At 42.8% G+C, this 27,854-nt stretch overlaps 1 protein-coding gene across 1 annotated transcript; it reads right to left on the bottom strand.

The window, feature by feature from the left end:
* On the bottom strand, nt 1–27,854 carry LOC133233678 (UDP-glucuronosyltransferase 3A1). The gene is made up of 7 exons (XM_061393734.1): nt 27,461–27,854; nt 25,315–25,416; nt 16,727–16,841; nt 12,087–12,618; nt 9,143–9,374; nt 7,488–7,707; nt 1–4,888 (listed from the first exon to the last, which is right to left on the bottom strand). Exons 1-7 carry the CDS (start codon nt 27,552–27,554, stop codon nt 4,612–4,614), a joined length of 1,572 nt encoding a protein of 523 aa, XP_061249718.1. The 5' UTR covers nt 27,555–27,854; the 3' UTR covers nt 1–4,611.

Genomic DNA, 27,854 nt, shown 5'->3' with positions numbered 1-27,854 from the left:
ACAGTGCATGATTTATTTAATAAGGAAAATTTAGGTATGTCATAAAAGAATAAAATATACATAGATACTATAGGGTGAGTGAAACTTAATATAAAATCAATGTGTTGTTTCCTATTTTATAAGTTTGCTCTTAAAGAATTATATTACCATACAGTATGTTTCTAACTGGAAGAACTGTATATCATCACAGGTAAGTTTCAAAAAAAAATGCAACATTTCCAATACTGTGTTACCTAGTTCTAAAGATTAGTAATGCAAACACTGAAAAACTATTCACATAAATAACAGGAGCACCAAGAGTTTTGTTATGAACTGTCTTGAAAATTAAGTCCCTCCATTCTTTGAATGACTTCAGAATAATGTGCTACATAAATATGCCATTCTCACAGCAATCTGTTATCAAAAGTTACTGTCTTTAAAGGTCTGTCACCTGAAAAAAAATCACAGTTCATCTTTGGATTTTTTTAAAACAAAGAATTACAAATCATCTGAGTTACAAGGACTTTCTAACTAAGTCACCTCTACTTTTCCACCCCCAGCCAATGCACCATGGGAAGAATGGGAGTGGGTGAAAGGTGTCCATTTCTTCTGTAAAATAAAAGTCAGGAAATTGTGAAAAGTGTGGCAAGAAAGAGGATCTGTCAACTAAAAACAATACCTTGTTAGGAAGACCAGTTTTAGAAAACTAGAGTACACAAAGGTGGAAATTTATCACCTCCAAACTCTGTCATGTAGCCCTTGGGAAGTTTTCACGAATGTATGATGCTGAAAGTAGCCTAGTTTGAAGGCTATTGGCTTAGGCTGTTCTACTGAGGCTTTCTGCTACTGCTTGCTGATTGGTTTCCTAGTAACAGTAACTCTCATCTGAGATGATGCCAAGTTCATCAATGGTCACTAAAGGAATATGGAACTGCAAGCTTTAGCTTAGTAATATTCCATGAGATGGAATAAACTATGAAAAGGGGAAGGAGCGATGGCACTCTTTTCTGTTATATTTTTTAGGCTTACTCATCTGTAAAATCAGTTAGAGGACAGATGAAGCTCCGCTCTCAATAACACAAATGAGAAAGCAAGAGTTGTCATCCATGTCATCATTCTCAATGGTTGTATCTATAGTCAGGGAGGTGGCCCCACCACCTGGAGGATTCACAGGCCTTGTGTGTGGAACCTTCCTTTCTTTGTGTAACACAAAAAGATATCTCAAAATTCATCTTGAATTTTTAAATCAGAGAAAAATAAATAAAACCCAGGGGGGACGGAATCACCAGTGCAACTATTAATTGATATCATTTACTGTTATCTTGAGATGAAATTTGAAGAAATTAGTTTAAAATCCACTCTGGCAGATATGTGTGTCTCTAAATTTGGAACTTTCATTTAAGAACTTATTAAAAAGAAATAATTAACTAATTTAAAGCCTGCCATGGAGAAAGGAGCCTTCCTGGATCTTAAAAAAAAAAAAAGAAAGAAACCCACAAAATTTCCCAAGGGAATTCCTTAGCCAATCCTAGTGCCTTAAATTGCCCTGGGTGGGAGGGGTATACCAGCCAGGGCCACCCTGTGGTAGGGAACATTATTCTTGGCAAAGACATGCTTACAAGAGGGGGCCAGTGGGAGCTAAAACCAGCCCATCCACCCTCCAAGCCATGTACCCTGGCTGGAGGAGGCATCCGTGATGAGGTGGCAACAAGTTTTACTGCTGTTGTCTTAATTTACACAATGACTCTCCTCTTCCTCTGTGGTTGCCCCTGTGGTACCTGTTTCTTTCCAGCTGAATGGATTAGACACAGGTGTCCCATTAAATGGCAGAAAGGAAGATGAAAGAACTTGGAACGAATAACACGTCACATTGGTAAAAGATTGCTGTTCTTATTTTGATGTTTCACTCAGAAAGGCAGTTAAGGCTGTCGCAGAGGTTACTGAGTCATCAGGTCATAGGTGAACCATACATTCAATCCAGCCCTTCCCTGCCTGCCCTCCACATGTGACCAAGGATCTAGTTTCCTCCATTATCCACTGTCCTTTTTTTTTCTTTCTAACACCTATTCACCATCCTTCACCCCACCCCCTCCCAATTACTTGGAGTAGTAGTGTACCCAGCATTGCAGTCAGAGCTGGAGAATATTTATGTAGCTAGGAATGGTCACATGACTCAGGTCTCTCAATGAGATTTAACTGGAATTCTTTGGGAAACCTCTTTAAAGATGCTAACTCAGCTAGCATGGAGAAAGCAATGGCACCCCACTCTAGTACTCTTGCCTGGAAGGTCCCATGGATGGAGGAGTCTGGTGGGCTGCAGTCCATGGGGTCGCTGGGAGTTGGACACGACTGAGTGACTTTACTTTGACTTTTTGCTTTCATGCATTGGAGAAGGAAATGGCAACCCACTCCAGTATTCTTGCCTGGAGAATCCCAGGGATGGAGGAGCCTGGTGGGCTGCCTGCCGTCTATGGGGTCGCACAGAGTCGGACATGACTGAAGTGACTTAGCAGCAGCAGCAGCAGCAGCTAGCATGAACCTGCTTTATTCCCTTTCTTTGAGTTTCCCTCTTCTTGCCTAAAATTCCATGTGCTGACTGGATCCAAAATGACTACCTGGAAAATCAGGGTGACCTTAAGGATGAAGCCACTCATTAAGGAAGGCAGATCAATCAGACAAGATATCTGGACTATTAATGACATCATGGCACTACCACACCAGCTCTGGATGGCCTGCCTACTGACATTACACTTTTCTTTTTTTTCCAGATGTATTACCAGCTTGTGGGATCTTAGTTTTCCAATTAGGGACTGAATCCTCACCCTCTGCAGTGAAAGCTCAGAGTCCTAACCACTGGACCACCAGGAATTCTACTACACTTTCTTTTAAACAAGAAATAAAAGAAAACCCTAAGCAGTTCCAGTCACTCTTTTTTTTTTTTTCTGGTTTCCATTACTATCAAGATCACCGGGAGAAATACCAACAACCTGAGATGAGCAGATGATGCTACTCTAATGATAGAAAGTGAAGAGGAATTCAAAAGCCTCTTGATGTGGGTGAAAGAGGAGAGTGAAAAAGCTGGCTTAAAACTCAACATTCAAAAAAGTAAGATCATGGCATCTGGTCCCATCATTTCATGGCAAATAGAATGGGGAAAAGTGGAAACTGGCAGATTTTATTTTGGGGGGCTCCAATATCATTGCGGACAGTGACAGCACCCATGAAATTAAAAGACACTTGCTCCTTGGAAGGAAAGTTATGACAAACCTAGACAGCATACTAAAAAGCAGAGATATCACTTTGCCAACAAAGGTCCGCATAGTCATGGCTTTTTCAGCAGTCATGTACAGATGTGAGAGTTGGACTATAAAAAAGGCTGAGCACCAATGAATTGATGCTTTTGAATTGTGGTGCTAGAGAAGGCTCTTGAGAATCCCTTGCACAGGAAGGAAATCAAACCAGTCAATCCTAAAGGAAATCAAACCTAAATATTCATTGGAAAGATATTCATTGGTGTCGAAGCTGAAGCTCCAATTCTTTGACCACCTGATGTGAAGAGCTGACTCTTCGGAAAAGACCCTGATGCTGGGAAGGATTAGGGGCAAGAGGAGAAGGCGCAACAGAGGATGAGATGGTTGGATGGCATCACTGACTCGATGGACATGAGTTTGAGCAAACTCCAGGAGTTGGTGATGGACAGGGAAGCCTGACGTGCTGCAGTCCATGGGATCGCAAAAAGTCGGACATGACTGAGCAACTGAACTGAACTGAATGCAATTTCCAACAGTATGTCAGGTACAGAAAGGCTCAGCTGTGTAGAGGCTCTTCTTAGTTTATAAAGAAATTATCTTCTTTCTCATGACTTCGTTTTTAAATAGGAAAGTTGAGAAGATAGCTCACAGCTATGAAAAGCAGAGACCAGGGACACTTCAGCCCATGACTAACCTACACTCTCCACTGCAAAGGAGTGATCCGCAGAAACCAAGGCAGAGACCATGCACACAGGCAAGGGTGTGTCTGGCCCTAAATGCTCGTGCCCAGGATAGGCTTCCTGAGCTTTGACAAGAGTTTGCGGGACAAGCAAACAGAAAGCAAAAGAAACAAGAAAGCATATGCATTAGGGGTTATTCCATGACAAGTGGTGGAGGCATGAGGGAAAGAGGCTGAGAAGATGCAACGGAATGGAGACCAAAATGGTCCAGGCTCAGTGCCAGGAAGAAGGGTGTGATACAGAAGGCAATTTCTAGGCTTCAGATCTGATGGTCATGTATCCGAATTACCTAGGGACAGAATCACAGAACAGTCCTTGCTGACGGGCAATCAAGGCCACAAGGGCTCAGTAAAGAATTGCAGTCATGAGAAGAAGCCAGTGAGCAGGAATTTGTAGCAAAATAGGAGAAGGAAATGGCAACCCACTCCAGTGTTCTTGCCTGGAGAATCCCAGGGACGGGGGAGCCTGGTGGGCTGCCGTCTATGGGGTTGCACAGAGTCGGACACCACTGAAGCGACTTAGCAGCAGCAGCAGCAGCAAGTGGGTAGGATGTGGAGAACCAGGGTTGACAAAACTGGCTGGAGATGCCAAGAAATGCTGAGTCTGCCCAAACACTCCACCTTCCTAGGCTCCATTCAGCCTCAGGCCTTCTTCAGCTTCCTGGACCCACACAGCCACCTGGCCACCAGGCCCAGAAGCTTCCCACAGAGCCACGTGGTGCCCAGGGTGACCACCAGCAGGAACAAGAAGACGTCCAGTAGGTACTGCTCATACCACGGCTGCTGGAAGGCATGGGGCTTGAGGTGGGCTGCACCCCCTGTCTGAAGGATGTGGTTGATCCAGCCCACCAGCCGCTGGGCAGGGGTCAGGGGCTGCGAGCGTCTGATGATGCTGGCGGCCTCTGCAGCAGATTTGTACCTGTCATCAGAGAGAGAGGGGAGTTGTTAACTCAAGTGGTCTCAGAATTCTTAGAGATCTTGTATCACACACACATGCACACACACACTTTCTACCATAGGCACAAAAGACTTCCTTTTAAGGAAAAGTTGTTGACCTGGCCTTACCATTGTCTAGTTGGGTCTCTTTTAAAAGTTCAAACAGATATATGCATGCAAAGATCCATGCTTGGTGCTGGAAGTGCTAAACTACAAAAAAGTGACTATGTCTATAAGGACTAGTCTCTCCCACAAGGAGGTTCATGATATATACTAAAGAAACCATTATATTTATTGAGTGTCTACTTTGTGCTGGTGTGTGGGCTAGATAATACATATGACTCTGAGAACCACAGTCCAGGAAGACACCTGCATTTCCCTGCTTCTTTCAAAGCATCATGTTGACCAGCACTGGCTTCATGGGCTGTAAGCCTGCCTATTTCCAGAGGGATTCACCTTAAAGTGAAGTCGCTCAGTCGTATCTGATTCTTTGCGACCCGTGGACTGTACCCACCAAACTCCTCCATCCACGGGATTCTCCAGGCAAGAATACTGGAGTGGGTTGCCATTCACCCTTAAATCAGCCTTACTGCTTAGTCACTAAGTCAGGTCTGACTTTTGTGACCCCATGGACCGCTGCCTGCCAGGCTCTTCTGTCCATGGGATTTCCTGCAAGAATACTGGAGTGGGTTGCCACTTCCTTCTCCAGGATATTTTTTCCAACCCAGGGATCTAACCTGGGTCTCCCACATTGCAGGCAGATTCTTTACCACTGAGCCACCTGCTGCTGCTGCTGCTGCTAAGTCGCTTCAGTCGTGTCAGACTCTGTGTGACCCCATAGACAACAGCCCACCAGGCTCCCCTGTCCCTAGGATTCTCCAGGCAAGAACACTGGAGTGGGTTGCCATTTCCTTCTCCAATGCATGAAAGTGAAAAGTGAAAGTGAAGTCGCTCAGTCGTGTCCAATTCTTAGCGACCCCATGGACTACAGCCTACCAGGCTCCTCTGTCCATGGGATTTTCCAGGCAAGAGTACTGGACTGGGTGGCCATTGCCTTCTCCACTGAGCCACCTAGGAAGCCCTTTTAAATCAGGGCTTGATTTAATTGTCTGCTGTCACCTTCTTAAAATCCTTACACGTTATGACAAGGGGCTCCACATTTCCATTTCACATAAGGGCACATGAATTCTGTGGCCACCCCTGATGTTCAATGTCTGTGGACCATCCCAGCCCAGATGACTGCTTCATAGGGCTGATGGATCACGCACATTTGGGTCTAAGTCTTTGAAAATATAATGAAACTTATAAATCCATACATCAGGAAATGAACATTTTAAACACATAAGATACAAAATATATATAAAGTTTCTGGGTTATCTGATCCCCAGAGTTTAACAACTTTGCTGGGGTTGGCATCACATGTGATGTGGTTATTATTTGGTCATCTAACAAAACTACTTACAGGTCTCCTATGTGCCATAATGTTGTACAGTAATGCAAAGTCTTGAGATATGCTTCAAGTGTGTGTCCCTGAAGCTGAAAGTTTTTCAGTCTTTCTTCATTATAAGAAAGAAAATATTTTTTTTTTCTCCTCACACATGAGATTATTGCACTGGTTGGAAAGTTTCTTAAGAGATGAATGGATCCCTTTGTATTGATTCACTTCACAGAAATACATTCAGACTTACTTTGTGGCAGACCCTGAGCTGAACCCTGAGGACATAGCAAGAGACTCATGGTGTTATGCTGGAAGAGTTTACTCTCTATCTTCTTGTGTGGGGTGCATGCATGCATGGAAGGTCACTTCAGGCGTGTCTGACTCTTTTAAACCCATGGACTGTAGCCCAGCAGGCTACTCTGTCCATGGAATTCTCCAGGCAAGAATACTTGAGTGGGTTGCTATGCTCTCCTCCAGAGGATCTTCCTGACCTAGGGATCAAACCCAAATCTCTTATATCTCCTGCATTGGCGGGTGGTTCTTTTTCACTATCGCCACCTGAGAAGCCCTTCATGTAGGGACAGGCAATAAATTAAAACATAAAGAAATGAGGTGATCACAGATTCTGACATACATCAAGAAAAAAATAATGTGTTACAATTGGGGTGGAAAAAAGAGGAAGCTTTGAGACTATCAGAGAAAGGTCTCTCTGAGCAGCTGACATTGGGATGAGACCTCAATGTCATGAAGGAGCCAGTCTTGTGAAGAGAAGGGAAGGAGTGTTCTAGGGAGAAGCACAGGCAAGGGGCCTGAGGTGGGGAACAATGTAGGATACCGGGAATAGAAAGGCAACCTCCTGCCTCAGTTGGAATTCTACTACAAGCACCTCCACAATAGAAGACTTCTCAAAGACAGACTGTGTCAATAGTTCCAGTTCCTCACAGCTAGAAGGTAGAAAACCAACATCTAACCTAAATTGCCTTAGTCTTCTTCTCAGAGGAAATAAGTCAGCTATTACCATCATACACATATGATTTCATGTCCTGGAAGTTTCAGCTTTTACTGCAAAAAGACCCACATGGTGCCCATCATGGTTTATGTCTTCACTCATCATAAGCAACCACAAGCCCAGAGAACTGCACACCTCTTGTCCTCTATGACTTGCTTCATCTTCAGAGCCAGTGTCTCAGCCTTGATCTGCTTTAATTGGATAGAGACACCGAACTTTTTGGCTTTAACTCGGAGCAGGTTTTCATGTTGGTCTCCAAAGAGGGGAATCCCCACCATGGGCACACCATGTTGGATAGCCTCCATGATACTATTCATCCCACCATGGCTGACAAAGAGGCGGATGCAAGGGTGCCCTGTTGTAAATAAGAAAGAAAGCAGGACATCTCAGGATGAAGGTTTTCAGGACAACAAGGAAAGCAGAAAAGGCAGAAGAAGATACCAATGGGAACTCAAGGAGTGTTGGAGCCATTGTAAAGATGATTTTGCTTGCTACACATTCAAGGATTTCAAACCTTGCCTTTGTAGAGACTCCTTAACTCGGTCATAACTGGGGGAAGACTCAGAACCCAGGGAATTCTATAGAGATTAGTGCTAGTGCTAATCAAGGCAACTATCCCATCTATCCATCCATCCATCCAACATTCCATCTATTCTTCTCTCTATCCCCTCCAGTCTCTTCTCTCATCTGTTTTCTCTTTATGTTTCCCTATGTCTATCTTTGTTTTGCTTCTTTTCCTTGAGAAAACCTCTCTCACCCACCAAATAATAGCCCTCTTCTATAAATTCCTGGCACATTCATTGACATCGCAAGTCATATAACACTCATAAAACTTATACAGTATGTGTTGTGCTCTTTAAATATATAAGAAACCTCCCTGAAATAAGAGACTGGACTCTGCCCATCAGTATTTGCAGTTTTAGCCTTTGCATCCCATCCTTATGTAGCAATAACTAAAGTGATTATTGATAATGAAGAGTTCATCTCAGCCTGTGCTGGTCTACTGGGATGCACATCAGAGCTTCCTCATTTCTTCTTTGAAATGAGAATCATGTCCCACACCCAAGATATAAAGAAATACATTTGCAGACACAGAAATAATAATATGTTTTTTTTTTAATTCTACAGATTACTTTATTATGATCTTGGTTATAAGCCTCTGATCCAGTCAGTGGCTATGGCAGTGAGTGGTGTCTAAGAAGCAGTGCTAGCCATAGAGATACCCCATTGGGGGTGAGGAAATTCTCTGGTATCAGAAACTCAGTGTGTCAAGTAACTGGCTAGGCGGTTGCTCAGCTTGGGACTCAGATATATTGGCATCAATGTTGTGAATCTATGAATTGCTTAGACCTTAGTAGCTAAGGAAGATATCTCTGTGTATGTGTGTGTGTGTGTGTGTGTATGTGAATGTGTAAGGGAACATAAGTGAACAGGTGCTCTTGAAGCCACTGAAGACAGTGGCAGTGTATCTCCTGGTATGTGTTCTCAGAGTTCACAGATTGTTTAGGATTATTTTGTGGTGATCTTGTTCAAGACCAAAGGAATTAGGTGAACGTGACTTAAGTGGTTTCAGACATGAGGTCTGAGATAGAAAAGAATGAAGGGCAGATAGCTGTTTTGGCATCTGAGCTCATTATAGCCTGATTCCCCAAGGGCTCCAACTCACTGCTCCATTCCTGTCATCTAAAGACTTACCTTGTGCTGATGAAATAATCCAGCTAGAGATCAGAAGCCCAATGATCCCCAAGACATGTAAATGAGAAGAAAAAAGCAATCCTGGCAGTCCTTACCCAGAAGGTCATTCTGAGGAAGCCAGTGCACAATTTTCACATTTGGGGCCAATTTGATGTCTTTGGGCCAATGAGAAGGATTATACTTCCATATCACCCCTTGAGGGAGATGAGCAAAGGCAGCATTCATCTCTTTGAGAACCTCCTGGGACCGAATGAAACTCACCATGGACCCCAGGCTTACAAGGACAAAACCAGAGTCTCCAAATTTGGTGATGAAATTCTCAAATTCCTAGAGAGAAATAAGGAAGGAAAGAGAAGAAAAATGTTCACAAAAGACTAGATGGTCATGAAATGAAGTCGGTTATTCACTGAACACACTCTCCTGTCCTTCTTGGAGTTCATTGTCCTGAGACAGCTCAGCACTCTCAATTGTGCTCATGCCCACTGTGTTGGTGGGAACATCTTTCATTTTTGAAACCTTGACCCTACTGTCAAGGCAATCATAGATACTCTACTCATTGTAGGTCCGTGAAGATATGGCCGCTTGGGTGTTTTCCAAAGCCGGACCAGAAGTGGAATGTAAGGAAGAACCTCATAGGGAGTCAGGGTCCAGCAGAGGGAGGTGAGCTATCTGGGGGGTAGATGGAGAAGCTGAGAAGAAATGGAGGCAGAATGGGGAGGTGTCTGCCCACCCATACCCCATCCACCATTCCTCTGATATCCCATGATGTTCTTAGTCACTGATTTTTGCAGTTTATCTCCTATCTCAGTGATTCACCCACATGACTGCACATTATATTCACATGGGAAGATTTTTTAAAAGTAGCAATGCCACATCAAGTCTCAGACCTCAGCAGTTCTTTTCTTCAAATCCCCGAGGCATTTCTGAAAAACTGTTCTGATCTAATGCTGTCATCTTGGTTTTAACACGTTTTGTCAATTCTTCCAAATATTTCTTTGGACCCTGACTCTCTCTGGATTTCTTGTGGCTCTCCCAACCCCAGATCCTAGTTGTTATTGCTCAGTCTCTCAGTTGTGCCCAACTCTTTTCGACCCCATGGACTGCAGCATACCAGCCTTCCCTGTCCTTCACCATCTCCCAGAGTTTGCTCAAACACATGTCCATTGACTTGGTGATGCCATCCAACCACCTCATCCATCTCATCCAGCTCCTAGACCTTCACCCTATTGGGCTGATTTCATTTAGCATAACATTGCCTGATCTATTGCTTCAGAGGACCACTTTGACAACAGTTTTGTCATTCTGTTATAATTAAAAAGCAATGTAAAATCATTATATAAAAACTGGAAAAAAAAACTGGAAAATGCAAAGGAGAAAAATTTTTGAAAAAGTTACTGTTATCTCACAATCCTTCCTCCCATCAAACTCCTGCTTAACAATTCCCTTCTGCGGTCTTGTGGCCAGGGCTGACCCACGCTCCTATCCAGTGAAACTTCCTGCAGTCTGGCCTGGGCATCTTTGTGCAACTGCATCTTCCTCTTTCTGGTCCAGCTGGTGTCATCCAGGGAACCCAGAGACATCTCACTTCATCTTCCCACTTTGGGCCTCCTGTTCTCTCTACCTGGGAACATCTTCCCTCCCAGCTTCATTCCTAAAAAATTCTTCCACCGACTCAAAACCCACATAGCCCAAGTATCATTCCCCAACTCTTCCTGCTCACCTGATACAAGTTCAGTAGGGGATGGATAGATAGCTTCATTCCTGAAAGGCCCAGGCCAAATCAGGACTCTCTCTGGCTTTAAAATGAATGACAGTGGGACAGCCACTTATACCACCAGAGGTCTGTCCCCTTCTATAAAGATGGAGGTCATGGGACTTCCCTGGTGGTCCAGCAGTTAAGAATCCACCTTGCAATACAGGGGACATGGGTTCAATTCCTGGTCAGGAAACTAAGATTCCACATGCTGCAGAGCAACTAACCCACACTCTGCAACTACTGATCCCGAGTGCTTTGGAGCCTGTGTGCCACAACTAGCGAGTCTGTGTGCCACAAAGAAAGATCCTACATGATGCAGTGAAGATCCTGCATGCTGCAACTAAGACCCAACTCAGCCAAATAAATAAACAAATATTCAAATTTAAAAAAAATTAAAATGGAGGTCATCATACCTCCTTCTAGGTGGCAAGAGATTATATAAGATAAATTCCATAAAATTGCAAGCCTGTGCTGTTAGATGATAAGCAACTCATTCATCTTAAAGTGTTAGTCACTCAGTCATGCCCGACTCTTTGTGACCCCATGGACTGTAGCCTGACAGGCTCTTCTGTCCTTGGAATTTTCCAGGCAAGAATACTGGAGCGGGTTACCATTTCCTTCTCCAGAGATTGAACCCGGGTCTCCTGCATTGCAAGCAAATTCTTTACCATCTGGTCTTAACTCCCCTCCATTTTGAAAACTTGTACAGCAGTGGTTCTGAGTCGATGCAGTCAGACTGATTGGGCAGCTTTTATAACTTACACTTCCCAGGCTTAACCCCACATCAATCAAATCAGGAGGTGTAGGCAGAGTTAGGGACCAGGGCACTACTGTCTCAGGATGCTGGCAATGAAGCCTGCATTCTCACTATCAGTCCCACACACCACCTCTGTAAGTCTTGCTGTTTTGTGTTTCCATGTGAGTACCTCATCCCCTTCATGATTCTTGCATGTGACAGATGCTCACTACATGCTTACAGAAAACATGAGCATAGAAAATTAAAATGGAAACTTCAAGTTACTAAAAGTCTTTTTCTACCAGCGCCAGGACTAAGGTGAGGCAAGAGAAGACCTTGGATATAGTATTTAAGGAGGTCAATCGCAGGGTTGTATAAGTCTTAACTCTGTACTTTCATGATACTGAAAGTGAGTCTTTCCTTTCAAAGGGTCCCCTGGAGCCTCACTTGCCTCACCTTATGCACTCCCAGGATCCCAGTGACAGGGTGGCTACCAGCTCTGCACTGAAGACTTCTGCATGGGTCCTCACCCTCAGCATTTACTTACTTGTGGTACTGGTTTAACAGGTTTGGACATTAAACCTCCAATACACACAGTGTTGGGAAGCAGGGGCCGAGCAAAATCAAAGGCAAAGTCGGTGTTAACAAACCACAGCTCTGCTTTTGTTAGAAGATGAGACAAAACTGGCCTAGAGTCGTCTGGGAAATGCTCCTTGATGGTGTCATCATATGCAGACTGGATTTTCCACTGCTTCTTGAAGAACTCAAAGAACATCAGGAAGTTCTTTACTCGGCCCCAGAAGTCCATCTGGTCCGTTAACAAGGAGTAGAACACTGGCACATAAGACAGAGGGCTTGGTAGCCCAAAGTCCACGGTGCCCAGTGCGGAAGGGAGAATGGCCACAAATGGCTTCCCAAGCTTCTCAGCAACCAAGAAAGGACAGTAGTCAAACATTTCCACTATCACCAGGTCGAAGTTCTCATTCTTTAAAGACTTCATGACATCCTTTCTCCTTAGCAAATGACTGCAGTGATGCCCTAGTAGTTCCATAATATTTAAAAAGTGTTCAAATTTGCATCTGCAAGAAAAATAAATAAATGATAAATATTTGTTGAAAGTGTTTATATCACAATACATAAAAGAACCTTGGTCCATCAACAGATGAATGGATAAAGAAGACATGGTATACATATACAGTGGAATATTACTCAGCTATAAAAAAAGAATGAAATAATGTCATTTGCAGCTACAAGTATGGAACTTGAGATTATCACACTAAATGAAGTAAGTCAGAGAGAGAAAGACAAATACCATATGACATCATTTTATATGTAATCTTAGAAAATAATGCAAATGAGCCTATTTATAAACCAGAAATAGACTCACAGACATAGAAAACAAACATGGCTACCAAAAGGGGAAGGTATAAATTGGGAATTTGGGATTAACATATACACACTCGCTGGCTCGCTAAGTTGCTTCAGTCATATCCGACTCTGTGCAACCCTATGGACTGAACTGTAGCTCCTCCATCCATGGGATTCTCCAGACAAGAATACTGGAGTGGGTTGCCATTTCCTTCTCCCATATGCACACTACTATATATAAAGTAGATAACCAACAAAGATCTACTGTAGAGCACAGGGAACTATATTCAATATCTTGTAATAACTTATAATGGAAAATAATCTGAAAAAGAATACGTGTGTGTGTGTGTGTGTGTGCAAGCATGCTAAGTCATTTCAGTCATGTCTGAATCTTTGTGACCCTACGACTGTAGCTGGCTAGGCTCCCCTGTTCATGGGATTCTCCAGGCAAGAATACTGGAGTGGGTTGCCATGCCCTCCCACAGGGGAGCTTTCCCAACCCAGGGACTGAACCCAAGTCTCCTGCAACTCCTGCATTACAGGCAGATTCTTTACCACTGAGCCACTGGGGAAACCTGTAAATGTGTGTAGGGCTCAGATGGTAAAACGTCTCAGATGGAAAATCCCAAGGACAGAGGAGCCTGGTAGTCTACAGTACATGGGGTCGCAAAGAGTAGGACACGACTGAGCGACTTCACTTCCTTACTTACTTATACATATATATACAGATATACATGTGTGTATATATATGAAGTGAATCACTTTGCTGTGCACCTGAAACACTGTAAATGAACTATATTTCAATTTTTAAAAAAGGATCTTGGGAATTCCCTGGTGGTCCAGTGGTTAAGAATCTGCCTTCCAGTGCAGGGGACTTGGGTTTGACCCCTGGTCAGGGAACTAAGAGCTCACATACTGTGGAGCAACTAAGCCTTCATGCCACAGCTACAGAAAAGCCCTCACACCACAGCAAAGACCCAGTGCGGCAAAAATTTAAAAAGTTGAATTAAAAAACCTTGGGCTACAAAGAAAATATTCCAGGTAAGTAAGCCCACACCCAGCAGCAGTCATCCCACTCCACCACCGTCCATACACGTTCCCTCAGTCAGTCCAGGCAGATGTTCTGCTCTTGAGAGTGTTCCATTCCATCCCCTACTCCCTTTCCTCACTGCTACAAATCCCTAGCACTCTCCATGACACTTCTCAGACAGTAATTCCTGAAGTCCTTTGGCATAGATGAATTATGTTAATGGAAAAGGAATTCCCATCATTGGGACTTCTGCTCTGGGAGGCTTCTTTGACCACAGCAGGGCTCACAGGTCTCTTTCTACTTGATGAATTCTGTGACACTGTCCTTAATCTTTACTTACATACTGAACCTTTATGAGTGGTTTCTTTGTTTACTCAGCAAAACTGTGGGAATCACTTGATGACACAATCCCATAAATATTGACAATACACACTATTTTTTAAAACCACTGTGTATTCACATATGACAGATTTCCTCATCCAAGAGGTTATCAGATCATACTAGAACTCAAAATCTCAGTTAAAAATGGAAATTCTATCTTTCTATGTCCACAGTAAACAAAGGGGAAAAGTCTGGTTTTGAAACACATGATTAGCCTTTCCAGTTCACTGCAGGCTAAGGGAGCCAGAGAAGAAAAGCTTACTGATGTGTAATTAAGACATCACCTATGGGGCTATCCTAGGAAGCTATCTTCTTGCCATGCTTTCCCACTACTGCCTCAACAGATTATGATTCTGTTTCCTCTTTGTACAATACAAAGGGAAGTAGGATATCCATCTACACTGAGATACCAGAGGTAACAAGTGCAAGGCCTTGAGACATCAGAAGCTTCCTGACTGCATGGACGACCAAGAGAATTGGTACCTTGGCATAGTTATAATTGTCTGCCACTGCACCACTCTGCCTCAGATAGAGATTTCCCAGAGATAAAGAAGTCATTAGCAATATGCAGATCTCTGTCCGATCTTTAGGGTTAACTTCAAGTCACAACAATGGAAGTGATTGGCTCACATCATCTTCTACTGTGTATTTTTTAAGATATAACAAAGGAGTGGTTACCAAAACTTTTGGATAACTTTAGTAATGTTATAAAAATTCCTAGAATGTAATTCATTAGTCATAATTAAAATTAAACTAACAAATAGGAAAAATATCAAGAATGCCTGGTTACTTATATCTGTCCTCAAAATATTAAAGTAGGGAGGAATAGACAAAGCATATACTTAAAATATATAACTAACACCACAAGATGATATAAACTAAGTATCAGTTGAGTAGATTAGATCAGACCTATACCAGAGGGCTTCCCTGGTGGCTCAGACGGTAAAGAATCTGCCTGCAATGCGGGAGACCCAGGTTCTATCCCTGGGTCAGGAAAATCCCCTGGAGAAGGAGATGGCAACCCACTCCAGTATTCCTGCCTAGAAAATCCCATGGATGGAGGAACTTGGCAGGCTACAGTGCATGGGGTCACAAAGAGCAGACACTACTGACGGATTAATGCACATACCAGAGGGACCGTGGTCATCCAGTCTGAGTGAGGAAAAGAGGTTTTATGGAAATAGTCAGATTTGAGCAGTAGCTTGATTAGTAAATAGATTTTTAAGAATAAAATAGTAATTAACCTCTGTAATTAACCAAGATAGGCATGGATTTCTGTCTTTCCCCTTTAACATTAAGAGTAAGGAGTTATGTGTTCCTTTTCATGTCAGATGAAGCAAAAAGAGTCAGCTTCACGTCTTATTTTGCACAAGGTTGACTGCTTTTTAAAAGGACTTTACATGGCCAGATGCTAACTCCTACAAAAGCACTGTTTAAAAGACTTCTCCATTAATAAAAACATATGAGGAGAAAATGAAAAAATAAATAAAAATGTGTCTTTAATGTCCCTACCAACAGTGAGAGGTTGAGATACATATACTTCTGTGTTGGGGAAATTATAGACAAAGATTGTAAGTGAAGTATTATAAGGAAATCCCAGAAGAAACTATCTACCTCCCACTTGCTACAGGAATGTGTGTGTGTGTGTGTGTGTGTGTGTGTGTGTAATACCTTCATGCTTATAGCAGAAGAAAGGACACAGCAAGGAAAAGCCTTGAGTGGCTGGAATGGGTGATGTACTGTGAAACATCTATTTACCCGAATATCAGTATCATTCATCCATATCTCCGTCCCTCTGTCCATCCATCCAACCATCCTTTATCACATCCTCACTCTAAGCATCTATCCATTCACTTATATTACCAAAATTGTGACTCTTTAAAAAGCAGGGACATTACTTTGCCAACAAAGGTCCATCTAGTGAAAGCTATGGTTTTTCCAGTAATCATGTATGGATGTGAGAATTGGACTATAAAGAAAGATGAGGACCAAAGAATTGATGCTTTTGAACTGTGGTGTTGGAGAAGACTCTTGAGAGTCCCTTGGACTGCAAGGAGATCCAACCAGTCCATCCTAAAGGAAATCAGTCCTGAATATTCATTGGAAGGACAAATGTTGAAGCTGAAACTCCAATACTTTGGCCACCTGATACGAAGAGCTGACTCATTTGAGAAGACCCTGATGCCAGGAATGATTGAAGGTGGGGGGAGAAGGGGATAACAGAGGATGAGATGGTTGGATGGCATCACTGACTTGATAGACATGAGTTTGAGCAAACTCCAGGAGTTGGTGATGGACAGGGAAGCCTGGCGTACTGCAGTCCATGTGGTCACAAAGAGTGAGACACGACTGAGCAACTGAACTCAACTGAACTGTGACTCTTTAGTTTGAATAATTAAAAAAATTACCTGCCCCCAAAAGTTTTCTCCATAAAGGAATGAAAAGACCTCTTAAATTCTTCATTACAGTCTTCAGGCAGAAACCAGTTAAAAACTTTGTATGATTTCTCCTCCTCTTTAAAACCTACAAAAACATCAATGGGTTAAACACACTAAATGTGTCACACAACATGTATTAACATTAGCATGATGATACTAACATTTTATTGTATCTTTGAATTATTTTTATGATGTTCGGTTGGTTTCTCATTCAATCTTGTATACTGAAAGTATTTCTTGAGGACCTTGCAACAATTTAGGAATGCTCTTTAGTTTAAAGTTATGGAAACTTCCATTTAAAGCTTTAAGTAAATGTATCGCTGTCTGTCTCATTTTACTGCTGAGAAAACAAAGTTAATTAGTTTAAGATAATGTGTCAAGATTGGTTCCAGAGTCTCTGCTCATTCTGTTTTAGAAAAATTCATCTTCATGATTTAAAGTGATATATACAAATAGTTTTGTGATTCAGTAGTCTTCTGTACTTCTACTTACTAACTTGGTTTCTCTCCCAATTACCCAGGTGTAATCAAAAGTCTGAGTTCGTTTCTGATGTTTGATGCTGGTGGGCTTCCGTCCCTATCTCCATTTCCGGGGCAAACTGGTTAGAAAGGTGCATGCTCCCTCTCGTGGCCCTAAGTGGAAGTTTCAAACCATGCAAGTCAGGTCAATGAGGGGTAATCCTCACCACATACCACCCCCCCCCCCCACTCACAATAAAAACTCAAGCTAATCATCCCTCCATACACTGGATGGACATTTTTCAGGTACTTGGGAACCTGTCCCATTCTTTCAAAAAGGCCTTATTATTTGAGTAATAAATCTTTCACACTCTCTTAATGCTTGCATGCCTACATCAGTCATGACATCTAACTAAATTGTAAGATTTGGGAACAGATAATGCACAGTCCCACATATTACAGCTTCCATACTCAGTAAAACGACTGACTTTATCCAAGGATCTACTGGAAAATACTTAGCAGTCATAGATTTGGCTAATATGTTCTGCTCAGTACCTCTTTAAGCAGACCCTCGCCTATAGTTTGCCTCCTTGTGGCTCAGCTGGTAAAGAATCCGCCTGCAAGGCAGGAGACCTGAGTTCAGTCCCTGAGTTGGGAAGATTCCCTGGAGAAGGGAAAGGCTACCCACTCCAGTATTCTGGCCTAGGGAATTCCATGGGCTGTATAGTCCATGGGGTCTCAAAGAGTTGGACAGGACTAAGTGACTTTCACTTTCACTTACTTTCACTGGAAAAGGCACAATATAGCTCTGACTGGTTGTCAATGGATACTTCAACAGCTCTACCAGTGGCCACAATCTTTGCTGGCAAAATATTAACTACATCCAACTTCCCCTAGGATCATAGGTATTACATTACATTGAGGATATCCTCCTCCAAGGTGATTTGTTCCACACACTCATTCAAGACAGAAATGTTCTCAAAGCAGCTCACACAAAGGGATGCGCCATCGCCCCCACACAAAGCTCAAGACCCCGTGAAAGTGAAAGTGTTTAGTCACTCAGTTGTGTCCTACTCTTTGCAACTCCATGGACTATAGCCCACCAGACTCCTCTGTCCATGGAATTCTCCAGGCAGGAATACTGGACTGGGTTGCCATTCCCTTCTCCAGGGGATCTTCCTGACCTGGGGATTGAACCCAGGACTCCTGCATTACAGGCAGACTCTTTGCTGTCTGTGCCACCAGGGATGCCCCCAACGCCACCCCATACCTAAGTTAAATTTCTCAGAAGGATTTGGTTGGTCTAAAACTTTTCTATCACTCACATGGTAAAGAAACAACTAATGATACCACAATATTTCAATGGCTCCAACATCTTTTAGGCCTTTTTACATTCTGTAGACAACATATTTCTAATTTATATGTTTTACTTAAGTTCATGTGTGCTTAAAATCAGCCCACTTCGGATAGAGGCCCAAATAAGAAAAGCTCTAGGACTTCCCTGATGCTCCAGGGGCTAAGAATCCACCTGCCAATGCAGGGGACACAGGTTTGGTCCCTGGTCCAGGAAGATTCCATGTGCCACAGGGCAACTCAGCTGGTGTTCCACAACTACTGAAGCCTGTGTGCCCTAGAGCCAGTGTTCAGCAACAACAGAAGCCACCACAATGAAAAGCCTGCACACGGCAATGAAGAACAGCTCCAGCTTGCTGCAACTAGAGAAAGCCCACGTGCTGCTCTAGAATCCATCCAAATTATAATACAATGGCCACTGCAATTAGTGGCCCTCAAAGTTGGCTTTAGCAAACTACTCTCCTGCCTTTAGGAGGGATCTAACCTCCTATGGTGACTGTAATAGCTTCCTAGGGCTGCTGTAAAATTCACTGCAAACCTAGAGGCAAAAAACAACATTTATTATCTTATAGTGTAGAAATCCAAAATGGGCCTTATTGGAGTAAAAGCAAGACATGGGCAGGCTTGCATTCTTTCTGGAGACTTAAGTGGACAATCTTTTTCTTGCCTCTTCCAGCTTTCAGTGGCTGCCTGCATTCCTGGGCTCATGGCCTCCTTCCAATTGGCAATTATATCACTCTGACTTTTCCTTCCTCTATCACATTCTTTCTGTTACTCTCTTGTTAATTTCTTTCATTTAGAAGAACTCTAGTAATCACACTGACCCCACCTGGATAGTCTAGGATAATCTCCCCATCTCAAGACCCTTATGTTAATCACATCTGCAAAGTCCCTTTATCACATAAGGTAGCATATTCACTGGTTCCAAGAATTAGAACAGGGATACCTTTAGGGGGACACAGTCTGCCTATTATATCCTGTTCTCTGCACCTCAAAACTCAAGTATATTGCACAGACAAAATGTATTCACCCCATCCCAGCATTCCAAAAAGTCTTAAACTGTTACATCATCAATCCATAGTTCAAAATCTCATCTAAATATCATTAGCTCAAATTTCCCAAATTATAGCATCCAAATAATTTAATAAGTATGGGTGAGAATCAGGGTATGATCCATCCAGAGGTAGAATTTATATCTGTGGACCTATGAAATTAGGGAACAGGTTTTCTGCTTCCAAGAAACAGTAACAGGGCAGATATAAGACATGGGTTACTTATCTTTATTAATCTAGGTGCAACAATTTGGAAGGGAAACATCAGTCACTGGTCATAAGAAACTTTGACATCCAAGTGGGCAAATAGTATTAGATTTCAAGAACTGGAAACAATTTTCTGTGATCTGAAACTCAGCCCTGTGAGACTGAAGTTCTAACTTCTAATTCTTCACCCTCAGAATTCTCCTTTGTTCTCCATAAAATATCATGAGTTTTCAGCTGAATAGTTTATCAGCTTGTTTCTTCCTCTGTGGGAGTTCAAAGGCTTCATTTCCTCTCATCCTTTCCCTGTCTCTTTCATCCCATACTAGCCATATTTCTTATGATATAAAAATCTCAAGTATTGTGGATCTCCTGGTTATGTCATGGGAGTTACCTCCATTAGACAAGAGGCTGCTCCACAAATCTTTAAAAATATCCTCATCTCCACTTTTGGCTTCTGCCAATGTGTCTGAGGGCTTCCTTGATGGCTTAGATGGTAAAGAATCTGCCTGCAATGTGGGAGACCTGGGTTCAATCCCTGGGTTGGGAAGATCCCCTGGAGGAGGGCATGGCAACTCACTTCAATATTCTTGCCTGGAGAAGCCCCAAGGACAGAGGAGCCTGGTGGACTACAATCCATGGGGTCGCAAAGAGCTGGACATGACTGAGCGACTAAGCACAGCACACAACATGTCTGAAGGGATCCATGAGTCACACGCCTCATCTTCAAGAAGCTCTCTGTGAGGATTTCGGAGATCAAGATGGTGGAATAGGAGGACGCTGAGCTTACCTCCCATGATGAACACATCAAAGATATATCTACTGGTGGAGCAAGTTCCACTCAAAGCAAACAGAAGACTGGCAGAAAGACTTCTACAACCACGGCTGTAAGGGAAGACCACATGGAGCCACATAGGAAGAAAGAAGAAGCAATCGAGTCAAGACCCACTCCTCCAAACAGGGGACACAGAAGAGGAGGGGGATATCACAGTCTTGGAAATCCTCCATAGGGGTGAAGGGCTCCAGTCACATATTGGCCAACCCAAGCCTGGAGTCCAAAGCAGGAAGATGAATCCCATTAGCTGGTTTTAAAACCAGTGGAAATTATCAAAGCCTGTAAGAGATCAAGATTCCTGAAAAGTGAGCATACACACTTACTTACTCCCAGGAACAAAGCAGAGGACCTGTGGCGGATTCATTTCGATATTTGGCAAAACTAATACAATATTGTAAAGTTTAAAAATAAAATTAAAAAAAAAAAAAAATGTGACAATGCTTGGGGACCTGGCTGCTGTCCTGAAACCACCCCAGTGTGCACCCTGGCCCACACTAGGCACCTGTTCCAAACCATCTTGCTCCAGTGCCGTCCCCACTAGAATGAAGGCTGCTGTCGTCAAGAAGTACGACAAGCAGAACTTCAAGCAGAACTTAGCGAGAACGAAGCTTCCTCAGACACAGCCCTGCATCTGAACAGAGCAAAGCAGCCATTGCTGGCGTGCAGGGAGGCAGTCCTCATTAGTAGATTTTTTTAAATCTGCATTTCCACTAACAGTCTGTCAAGGCAATCTAGGCTTTCTCTTTCATACGCCTCAATATTCTTTAGCCTCCATCAGTGACCCAATTGTGACTGCACACACTGATTGCAGCACGTGAATCCACACACGTGAGTATCAGGGATCTTTGCTTCTTTAGTGCCACTGATGTTATTTTTTTCACTAAAGTTTTTAATAAATAAGAAAGATGGTTAAGTATGTTCAAATTAGGAGTTAGTAAGTGGTTCATATATTTCAATGCACTGAGGTGAGCACCAGGTCAGAAATAATAACATAATCATGTATTTTCCTGATTTGCAGGTACCTAGCCTAGCTCTACTAATGAAGTGAAGAATGAAAATGCTGTTTCAAAGCCTCAGGAATGCCCATGATTAGGGAATATTGAAATAAATCCTAGACATTTAAACCTGAAACCTAAAAATAAAACTGAATGGATCCATAAATTCCCTAAATTGTTTGTAGACTTTAATGCACATATGTTTATTAAAGGGGTAGAATGTAATTTCAGTAGTTTCCCAAAACTTTGTGCAAAACTTATTTTTAATCTAAAATTTTGAATTAAATTAAATTAAAAAGAAATAAAGTTAACAATGGAAAGGTCTTCTGCTTTTGTGATTACATGGAAGGGCATTTACACTAACTTTAGTGAGGTTCTGTCTTAGGTGTCCCCTTCAACATCTCACCTAGACTCCATAAATAGCTTTTACCGCTCTCTCTGTTTTGATTTTAGATCTCATACAAGTCATTCTCCATAAAGGAGTCAGGTAAATTTTCTAAAAATACATATCTTAACTCTGTAGCTCCCAAGTGTTTCACAAGTTTGAAGATCAAGGTCAAAAATATAAAATAAAATACATTTTGATTTAAATTAATTTAAATTTTTAATTAGGTTAAATTATAATTTTTAAAATTAAGTATTAATACACTATACCTATTTCATCAGATCTGCTGTCAAAAAAAGGTGCAAAAGGATATACATATAAAACATGTTCACTGAAAAATATAGAACTTAATCTAGAAAGTGATTAAAGTAGATTTAGATAGGGACTCAGATATTTGTACACCAAAGTTCATGACAGCATTATTCACATGTCCAAAAGGTGAAAACAATAGACATATCCATCAACAGATGAATAGATAAACAAAATACAGTATAGACATTCCATGGAATGTTATTCAATCTTAAAAAAGAAGAAAATGCTGATACATACTCCAACATGAATGAACCTAAAAGATATTATGCTACATGAAATACACAAGATACAAAAGGACAGTATTGTGTGATTTCACCTACATCGGGTATCTAGAATAGTCAAATTATTAGAGAAGTGAAGTAGAAATGTTTACCAGGGGCTGGGGAAATGGGTAATGAACGGTTATTTTTAATTGGTACAGAGTTCTAGTTTGTGATGATAAACAAATTTATGGAGGTGGATGGCAGAGACAGTTGCACAACCAGGAATGTACTGATGTCACTAAATCTCACTAATGTCACTAAACTCTACACAAAAACAGTTACAGTGGTCAATTTCATGTTCTGTATACTTACCACAATTAAAAAAAGAAATGCCAACAGAAAAAGAATTATTTTAATATGTTTGAACAATTGCAAAGCCTGAAGTCACCTTCTAAGTTTTATCATTTCTCATGATTTTGTTCTTTAGTGATTCCACTTAATACTGGATTTTCTGTTTTTAAATCAAGTCTGAGCAATACTTTAGATTGAGCAATCCAGAGTTTAAAGTCCTAAATCCACCCAACACTGTTATTAACCTGTCATGTAACTGTGAGAGAACCATTGAAGTTCTCAGGGTTGCTATTCCCTTTTCTGTCAACAGAGAGGAGTTGCTAAAATATAGGAGCCCATGGACGGAGGAGCCTGGTAGGCTGCAGTCCATGGGGTCGCTAGAGTCAGACAGGACTGAGCGACTTCACTTTCACTTTTCACTTTCATACATTGGAGAAGGAAATGGCAACGCACTCCAGTGTTCTTGCCTGGAGAATCCCAGGGACGGGAAGCCTGGTGGGCTGCCATCCATGGGGTTGCACAGAGTCAGACACAACTGAAGCGACTTAGCAGCAGCAGCAGCAGCAGCAGCTCATTAGAGCTAAATTCTTTGGATTTAGGCCTCTTCTGTGTCAACATGCACAAATTCATGGGCAGTCACTGATTCTCAAGAAAACAAGATCACCTTAACGGTAGAGTCTGATCTTAGCTGCATAAATAAGGAACCCCTTGAGAAAGCTTCCTTAAATTTCAGATAAGTCATCTATGCCATAGAAAAAGAAAAGTGATCTTTACCTATTAGAAATCTTATATGTCAGTAACACATCTGTTCAACAGGTTTTCAAGCCAAGTTATAAAGTGGTATCAAAAAGTCTGCAAACAATAAATGCTGCAGAGGGTGTGGAGAAAAAGGAACCCTCTTACACTGTTGGTGGGAATGCAAACTAGTACAGCCACTACGGAGAACAGTGTGGAGATTCCTTAAAAAACTGGAAATAGAACTGCCATATGACCCAGCAATCCCACTGCTGGGCATAAACATCGAGGAAACCAGAATTGAAAGAGACATGTGTACCCCAATGTTCACTGCGGCACTGCTTACAATAGCCAGGATGTGGAAGCAACCTAGATGTCCATCAGCAGATGAATGGATAAGAAAGCTGTGGTACGTATACACAATGGAATATTACTCAGCTATTAAAATGAATGCATTTGAATCAGTTCTAATGAGGTGGATGAAACTGAAGTCTATTATACAGAGCGAAGTAAGTCAGAAAGAAAAATACCAGTACAATATATTAACACATATATATGGAATTTAGAAAGATGGTTATGATGACCCTATATGCGAGACAGCGAAAGAGACACAGATATAAAGAACAGACTTTTGGACTGTGGGAGAAGGCGAGGGTGGGATGATCTGAGAGAATAGCATTGAAACATGTATATTATCATGTGTGAAATAGATCATCAGTCCAGGTTCAATGCATGATACAGGGTGCTCAATGCTGGTGCACTGGGATGACCCTGAGGGATGGGATGGGGAGGGAAGTGGGAGTGGGGTTCAGGATGGGGAACACATGTACACCCACGGCTGATTCATGTGAATGTATGGCAAAAACCACCACAATATTGTAAAGTAATTAGCCTCCAATTAAAAAAAAAAGTAGTATTTACCAACATGGTTTGTGGGAATGTGTGGAGGGTTTGCTTGAGATGCAGAAGTCAGGTAAGGGAGGACAGGGCTTCCCAGGTGGTGCTGGTGGTAAAGAACCTGCCTTCCAATGCAGGAGATAAAAGAGATGTGGGTTCAATCCCTGGATCGGAAAGATCCTGTAGAGTAGGAAATGGCAACCCATTCCAGTATTCTTACCTGGAGGATCCCATAGACAGAGGAGCCTGACAGGCTACAGTCCATGGGGTCACAAAGAATCAGACACAACTGAAGTGACTTAACACAAGGGAAGAGTACATAAGACCACAGAACATGGAGTTTCATGCCCATGCTAAGTTGCTTCAGTCGTGTCTGACTCTTTGCGACCCCATGGACTGTTGCCCGCCAGGCTCCTCTGACCACGGACTTTTCCAGGCAAGAATGTTGGAGTGGTTTGCCATTTCCTACTCCAGGGGATCATCCCAACCCAGGAATCAAACCCACATCTCTTATATCTCCTGCATTGTCGGGCGGGTTGTTTACCACTGAGCCATCTGGGAAGCCCATACAGAGTCCTGGTGAACAGAGCCAAGAAGCTTTCCTATAGCTTACATAGACACACACACACACACACTTTTCCTTCTTTTAATCCAATTAGATTTAAAGAAACTATCTGAAAAGCCCTTCTATGCAAAAAGCATTAGTTTCTTTCCAGGAATATAGGAAATCAAGGATTAGTGGGGAAAATTTTTTTTAATAATTAATGGGTAAAGGTACCTGGTAGCAATAAATTTCCCTTTTGGAGAAGCATGGTGACATTATGACCATGATTTTGAAGAATCTGAGAGATCTGATGCATCAGTAGAAAATGGCTTCCACCTAGGAACAAAGCGCAAGTTCATTCTTATCATGATGAGAGTCGAAATTCTACAATTGATGGGCTGATAAATCCAGGAGAGGAGGGGTAGGGAAGCAGAGAGGTGATTGGGAGTGGAGGAAATGAGTGTCATCAGTCATCTCTCCATCTCATTTTGAGTATGTCCAACTTGCCCCCAACCCCTTTCCCCCCCCACCCCGCCCCCCAGAGCCTGCTGGCCCAGCTCCTTGACAAGTGGCAAACCTCCATCAGAGATTTCCTCTTGTGACTCTGGTCTCCATGTCAGTGTGATAAGCTTCTCAGTGCTTAGGTCCTAAGGAGTTCCTGATCTTAAGGTACACACTGCCTTTTAGCCAGGGGCATAGGAAGAACCATATCCTGAAGAAATAACTGCACTGGTAGAAATCTTGGCACAGTGCCATGCATGTGAATGTGAAGAGTTCCTAATGGACAATCCATCAGAGCTCTTTCTGGGATTCTTCTCTTTGGAAATGTATGCTGGAGTAGGAGCGAGAACTATGGGAGTTTGAATGTGAGTCCAGGAAGCAACCACTGCAGCAGAGGGATGTGCAGCCATCAGTTAGAGTCAAAGTGGTTGAGATTTGAATATAATTAGCAGGAAGTTTCTCAGTGGAGGCCTAAATGTTTCACACCCATTAGGACTTGGAGTGGACTTGTGGGATAACTGTGGGATGGCCTGCAGAATCTTATATGCATGAGAGACTGGAACACTGTCCATCCAAGGACAGTCTTGGTATCCTAAGGAAAGAGAAGTTTAGTCCCTGGGAGAGGTTCGAGCTCCATCACACTAAGTTCTTCTCTTAGAACCTGCACCAATACAGGGACCCTGCTTGAATCTAAGGGGCTCAGCAGTAGAGAAAGCCAATCAGAAGAGGAGTTAGTGGCAAATGGCAAATGTTTGGAGACTAAGGTTAGAAGGACACGGTGCTAGATTAATAGTGTGAACCTATTTCTCAATTTTTTTTAAACACAAACTTGTACAGTCTGACATAACAGGAAATGATAAGTACAAATCTCCCACACCTCTTGCCCACGTGTTAATCCCTAGACCTGGGAGAAAGGGCAAGATGAAGGGCAACCACACACGCGCCCATTCATGGAGGGTCCTGGGGAGCCCCAGTGCGTTCTGGGCTTCCAGCCCCTCACAAACCACACCAGCTCCCTCCCAGAGTCCGAGGCTAGAGAAGAGTGTACTCTTAGCAGGGTGAGAAAGCTGTCTTGCATTATCATTACAAACAACCAATAAGAAAAAAGATTTCAAATAGAGACAAAGAGTGATTTTTAAAACTCCCCACTGAAAAATGAGTGACAATGGAAGCTTGAAGAAGATGGTCCAGGGATAGGAACTCCTGGGTAAATATCTGGTATGTTCCATTAGGAGCTTCTGTTTGCTCTTGCAATAGATGCCTCGCTTTCCTGACCCTTAATTTCCTGCTCAGAAAAACCTAGTGGGAACTCAATTAGATAATTTATGGTTCTTTCCAGCTCAAAGATTCTCAGTGAAATAATAAAGCCCACTGTGGGTTAAAATGAAGTCTTAGGAAACCCCCATCTGTGATTACCCCTGTATCCTGATATATTCCTCTGGGTAAAACACTCCATTCTTCTAATTATCGTTGTAATATGTTCTCTGCTCCACCCTGGCTCTCATGCAGCCTCAGAAAATTCTTAATATTACTTCTGCCCTCAGGGGCCCCTTTCCTTCCCCTCTACACCCCCCCCACACACACACACGCCCACCTCCCTGCAAACCACTAGTTAGCCACAGTCCTTACTGTGTGCCCTCCAGATGTTTAGTGAGAGCCTCTGAATATCCAGCTCACGCCCTGGAGGAGGCAGCCCTGGGCCTCCTGCACTGGGCTGGATCTCAAACTTCTAGTCCCAGCCCCATAACTGACCCACATGGATGGCTCCTACCTCTTCATCACCCAGCCAGGGTAAAAAACCTGCCTCGGACTGGAAAAACATGTGACTCTCTCACCAAGGGCTGTTTGCCTGTCTCTGGATCTTCAGTCAAGCACTTACCCACCAGGGACACAGTTAGGATTTTGGCAGCCTCTGAAAACAGGAGCCCAGGCAGTATAAATCCAAATAGAAGCAGTGCCTGCTGCCCTGCCATCCTGGCTCCTGTAGAGGCTACAGAGCCGAGCCCTGTGCCCTCGCACCCAGACCTGGAGTACACGCAGGCAGGGAAGGAAAGGCGCTGGCTGGGAGCTTGGTGAGAGATGAGGTATCCCTTTTTCTTCCTTTCTGTTGGTCACCTCTTGCTCTCTGACCTCTCCTCCCTCTGTGAGTAAACCATTAGCCTGTCCTCACCCTCCCTAACCTTGGCCAGCAGAAGGAGGGGTTAGTGAGCTAATCCAGTGCTGTCCACATCATCTCCACCCTCCCTGCCAGGAAAACACTCTGAACCCGTAAT

This window comes from Bos javanicus, chromosome 20 (assembly GCF_032452875.1).
Source record: "Bos javanicus breed banteng chromosome 20, ARS-OSU_banteng_1.0, whole genome shotgun sequence".
Lineage (NCBI taxonomy): Eukaryota > Metazoa > Chordata > Mammalia > Artiodactyla > Bovidae > Bos > Bos javanicus.
The sequence above is the reverse complement of the archived record's forward strand: the minus strand, read 5'-3'. Positions and strand labels throughout refer to the sequence as shown.

Coding starts and splice junctions, on each gene's coding strand:
- LOC133233678 (XM_061393734.1), bottom strand. CDS start 27,554: ATGGCAGGGCAGCAGGCACTGCTTCTATTTGGATTTATACTGCCTGGG. Junction 12,619..16,726: donor GAGAAAACTTTTGGGGGCAG/GTAATTTTTTTA, acceptor TTTTTCTTGCAG/ATGCAAATTTGAACACTTTT. Junction 7,708..9,142: donor TCCTCAGAATGACCTTCTGG/GTAAGGACTGCC, acceptor TATTTACAACAG/GGCACCCTTGCATCCGCCTC.